Source organism: Syzygium oleosum, unplaced genomic scaffold (genome assembly GCF_021117445.2).
Source record: "Syzygium oleosum isolate NSW1041296 unplaced genomic scaffold, Sole_v2.1 Sole_v2.11, whole genome shotgun sequence".
Lineage (NCBI taxonomy): Eukaryota > Viridiplantae > Streptophyta > Magnoliopsida > Myrtales > Myrtaceae > Syzygium > Syzygium oleosum.
Window position 1 is genome coordinate 3,176,524 of NW_026607495.1, and position 5,261 is coordinate 3,181,784.

The 5,261-nt window shown below is 38.5% G+C and overlaps 1 protein-coding gene across 5 annotated transcripts; it reads left to right on the forward strand.

Moving 5' to 3' along the window:
* The first annotated feature begins 803 nt into the window (after window positions 1-803).
* Window positions 804-4,246, forward strand: LOC115691591 (aminodeoxychorismate synthase, chloroplastic-like). Of its 5 annotated transcripts, none has more exons than XR_008817539.1 (6): window positions 804-1,189; window positions 2,338-2,480; window positions 2,559-2,726; window positions 3,250-3,353; window positions 3,433-3,559; window positions 3,790-4,246. XR_008817539.1 is itself a non-coding variant. In XM_056316019.1 (4 exons), exons 1-4 carry the CDS (start codon window positions 1,040-1,042, stop codon window positions 4,131-4,133), a joined length of 789 nt encoding a protein of 262 aa, XP_056171994.1. In that variant the 5' UTR covers window positions 804-1,039; the 3' UTR covers window positions 4,134-4,246. The 5 variants fall into 5 exon arrangements, 2 of the variants coding, with proteins under 2 accessions (XP_056171994.1, XP_056171995.1); XR_008817540.1 differs by having other exon boundaries at window positions 3,801-4,246; XR_008817541.1 differs by having other exon boundaries at window positions 3,250-3,345.
* Window positions 4,247-5,261: the final 1,015 nt, after the last annotated feature.

A 5,261-nucleotide genomic window follows, 5' to 3' on the forward strand; every position in this document is an offset into this window, starting at 1 on the left:
AAAAGAATAAATAAATAAATAAAATTGTAAAAAGTTATTAAAATATTATTAAAAGGTGTCTATGTCGGCACTAGATAGCGTAGGCCGACCGGCATCTACATCATCAATATCTAGCAAAAATTAGCCGAAAGGACTGAATTAACTCTAGGTCAAAAAGTTTAAAACTAAATTGACACCAATGCATTAGATTTAGGACTTTTCTAACACTTTTTTCCACGGAAATATTACTAGAATTGCCTCAATTTCAATCCATTTCGCGAGTCACGTGACCATTAATGTTGACACTCATGTGAACAAAATTCTTCAGTAAACTTAGTATATATATTAAAATAAATTGGATCGTCATATCTGATAACTCTCTTGTGAGCTCACCCCATTCTGCAATTCAACCTAGTGTGTGTATATATATGTGTGTGTAAATACCATACACTACAAAAAAAAATAAGGATTTAGCACGGAAAATTAGCGACGAAAAATTATTCATCGCTAATTTGCGACGAAAAATTTTTCATGGCTAATTTGCAATGGAATTAGCGACGAAAAATTTGTCGCTAATTTTTGCGACAGAATTTGCAACGAAAAAAGATTCGTGGCTAATGTAGCCACGGATTTAGCCACGAAAATATATTCTCACTTTACTTTTCCGACTATTTTTTATTTTCGTGGCTAAATTAGTTACGGATTTAGCCACGAAAATAAATATAGTAAAAAAATGTGGCGATAAATATAGAAAAATTATTCGTCGCTAATTTCGCGTTCCCCGCCCTCACTCCCAATTTGCCCGCCCTCACCCGCCCATTCTCTCTCTCTCTCTCTCTCTCTCTCTCTCTGCTGATTCCTCAGATCTCCCCCGCGCTCGCTGTTCTCCCTGCCTCTCCCTCGTTCGTTTCTCTCGATCAGATTTGCTTCCGCTTCTCCTTCTCCTTCTCCTTCTCCTTCTCCTTCTTCCCTCTCCCCCACACCCCCAAACCTCTCGCGCTCGCTAGGGTTTTCGGTACCCCCTTCCCCCCGCGCTTCCTCCCGCGACTCCTCCTCGCCCATGGCCTTCGGAGCCTTAGAGGCCGCGGAGCCCGAAGGGGCGGCGGCTCCTCCCCCCGTCGAGGGCAAGGAGGAGCTCCCCGAGAAATTAGAGGTGGAGGAAATCGAGCCGTGGTTTCGATTTTGGTCGAGCGAGATTAGCAAGGATCAGGTAGGCCGGGGCTCTCCCTCTCTCTCTCTCTCTTGAGGTCTGTAGTTTGCTTGAATTTTTTGTGAGGAAAAATCGTAGCTTTTATGTCGCGAGGGCTTGTGATGCTTGTTTCATGGAATTGCTATTCAATGTTATTCGTTTTCTCGCTCGTGTGCTGTTGGGTTTGTGGTGGTCTGAATTCGCTCGATGTTTTCTGGGTGGGTTTTCGGTCGTGACGTCTTAGGGTAATTGGGGCGTAATCGTTGAGGCGGCTGGTGGTTTTGGGGGGTTTTTTTTAGTTGAGTAGTTGCTGACTTTGTTGCGAAAAACGTAGTTGTAGGATAGTTCGTGTTTGTGCTATTCTGGGTTCTGGTTCGGATTTGTTCTGCTGTTATGCGCTCATTTAGGTGGCACCGGCACTGCTCTTGTCTGTGTGTGTGTGTCTGTCTGTCTGTCTTTTGCAATCTGGGATACTAGCAGACTTATTTTTGCTCAGCAACGCCAGTCACTTCCTTTGGGTGTGTGAATTATGTCCAGTGGTGACAATATGTCCCTTAGTTTGATGGTTACTACGGACGGTGACTTAGCCATCTTAATTGTTACAAGTTTTCTCTCGACTTGGGTTTGGATGGATTGAGAATATCAAACTACTCTTTTGGAGGCGAGCTGTAAAGCCGAGAGGTTATTCAAATTAGAGTAACATTAAATTTGTAAAGATGATCTACTAAATTGATTTACTAAGTTATGTTATAGACTGTAGCTGAGCTTGCGAACAAGGAGGCCATATTCAACATTAAGTAGAACTCTGCTGCATCAGTCAATGAACCAATTTAGTGGACTACTAGTCTTTAGATACCTGACATTATTCTCTAAATTATCTCAAGAGCTTCTCTATTGGGAGTGGTGTGTGGATGGTTTTGGTTGAAGGTTGTGGCTTTGGGGATTCAATCGGAGTTGTAACTCAAGATATTTTAGATATTTTCACCATTGGTTGATGACCATAGCCTATTGCATTCGTGTATGATTGGTTTCTTATGTCTTTTTTTTGCTAGACTATAATTGGTTATAGGTTTCCAGTTGGATCCAATTGTTAACAAGGCTGCTTTATACTTGTGATGTGTTCTTATAAAATCAGAGTTTTGAGGCTTTAAATCGGCGTGCGATTGCAGTAGTTGTAGATCCCATTTAGAGTGTCAAAGGGAAGGTGGTGATTGATGCCTTCCGTTTGATCAACCCACAAACCATGATGCTTGGCCAAGAACCCAGGTAGACAACCTCCAACCATGGACATCTCAACAAACCGTCCATCCAAGTGAGTGCTGACCAGATAATGCTCTCTTTGAATATTGAGTTTTGATCTTATCTCATGGGGTTGACTTCATATTTTTAGGCATTGATCCATGGGCTGAACAGACACTATTACTCAATTGCCATCAATTACAGAAAGAATGAACTGGAGGAAAAAATGCTACTTAATCTTCACAAGAAGAAATGGACAGATGGCTTGACGCTTCGCCGTTTTGACACACATTCTAAAACCAATGAACAAACTGTTCAGGTAAGTCAAGGTCTTAATCTGTCGCATCTAGATTAGAGAATTGGTTGCACCAGTCACTTAGAGGTGGATTCTGGACAATGCAAGACAAGGCCCTCTGCTCAAGCATAGTTTCATCTAGTGTCCATGTTTTCCTAATTAATTAAGATCAATTAGCTTGCGATGCATATAGACTTTCATTGAACTGGATGTTGAGAAGCTGTCGTTTCTTGCAAAACGAATGATTGTTTTCAAATTCAGATCCTTGTTTTAGTTGGATTTTTATTTTGAGTGTCCAAGGCTCGGAGGAGAAAAATTTAGGTTTTATCATCCAAAAGCTAAGGACATGTGCTTTATGCTTTAGGTGTAGTGTTGTTCATTCTTTGGTATATTCTCTTCCAAAAACTATTCATGAAAGTGCACTGCAAAGATCCTTTTTTAAAAGGATTGGCAAAGACCTATTCAATGAATAGCGACAGGACAAAAATTTATAGGTGACAATCTAAAGTCAAAGCTTTACATGATTCTTGGTGCGTACTCTGGACAGGTGTGACAGATAAATTACAACGCATCCACCGCAATTATTGTGTACGAAGCAAAAAGGTCCTTATGGCCATTATGCATTCTACTTGGCCTCATTATGGTGTGCAGGTGCTTTAGGTTCTCTCTTGTACAAGTTACAAATGTACTACGTCTTTTTTATCACACCACTGACCTTTCTGATTTTCAGTTTCACTCAAAGAGTGTTGCGACTTGTCATGGGAGACAAATTTTCGAGAATCTCAGGGGAATAACAGAAGATTATTGGTTGAGATCAAGCTCCTCTTTCTTCAGAAGGAGATATGCTCATTTTACTGGTAAGGGCAACTTATTTCAAGCAACTATACATATTTTGCTTTTTCCTTGGGTTATTGGGGGAAGGTTTGTCTGAGACTCCCTTTTTTACTTGCCTTATGTAATATGTTGCCATTGTTCAGAAGAAAGATTCAAGTTTTCAGTGGCCTTTGTTTTTTAGTGTTATTAGTGACAACTTGTTATTATCATTTTGGTTGACTATATCTATTTCTGAGCAGTAAACTTTTGTTAGCACGAATCCAGGTGCCCCACGGTAATCATATATCAGGACAAGTTCGTTTAACAAATACTCCCTCTGTGGAGATTAATGGCGATCACTTGCTTCAAGAGGTTACTAGAAGCAGCAGACCAGTGTATGATTTGGACGAGAGGAACTGTCTTGGTATGTCAAATCTGGGGATTTCACCTGCAACCATTGACATGAAGCTACTTAAGTTGACATGGAGAAGGTTAGAAGGTTTGGCTGCTAGACTTGGTGGATCCAAGAACATATTCTGTGAACTTTTTTCTGATAACAAGGCTGAGAACACCTTTTGGTTGGATAATTCCTCAATTGAGAAGGTCTGTCTTGAATAGGAAGAATGCACCTTTCAGTTTGGTTCTTTATTTATGTCATTCTTGTGGAAAATGTAGATGACTGTATTTCATTTTCATATTATTATAATATTTTGATGTTATTAAGTGCTTAATCAATGTTAAATATAAATTTCAAAAATTAATTTTTCTTTTAATTAGGTTTAAAATCGAAAAATAAAATAAATGATTTTATCGTACGATCACAAATTACAAAAGTTCGTTGCAAAAATAAAATTTCGTCTCTAAACGATATTCATCGTAGAGTTCGTCGCTAAAGAATTAATAAAAAAATTGTCGCTAAATTCGTTCATGAATAATGTTAATGGCAAAAGTAAAAATTTTCGGTGGCAAATTAGCAATGAATTTTGCCACGAATAAGTTAGTCATAAATTACTGACCAAAAAAAAATTTCGTGGCAAATTAGCGACGAATTTTGCCACGAATAATTAGCGACGAATATAATTCGTGGCAAATTAGCAACAAATTTTGCCACGAATAATTAGCGATGAATTTTGCGACAAATAAAATTCGTGGCAAATTAGCTATGAATTTTGTGACGAATAAAGTTCGTGGCAAATTAGCGACGAATTTTGCCACGAATAATTAGCGATGAATTTTTTTTGTCACAAATTAGCGACAAAAATTGAAATTTTTCGTCGGAAAATTTTGCGACGGCGTACTAGCGACGCATTTTTTTCCGTCGCAAATTCGTTTAGTGACGAATTTTGTCAAATTTTTTGTGGCAAAATTCGTCGCTAAAACCTAATTTTTTTGTAGTGATATATATATAATAATGGATGTGAGATATGCTCGTGGTTCTAGCAACGTTGAAAATATATCCTAGTATAAAAGTGCAGATTTCTACACAGAAAACTATTAAATAAATAAAATTAAATAAAAGCGCGAGCATTATAAATAATGAAGAGTCCGTAATCAATATATAAAACTATTAGAAGAATTGCTAGAAATTCTAGACTAACCATGTAGGTGGTATTGCTAAGCAAGGAGGAAAATGGTAAAACGGTAAGAAGAAGTAAGAATATATAACAATTGCAGAGAATTGCTTTAATCTAAAGTATAGACCTTCCACAGGCGGTTCGACCTGCCGTTTGTGGGGTATGTAGTATG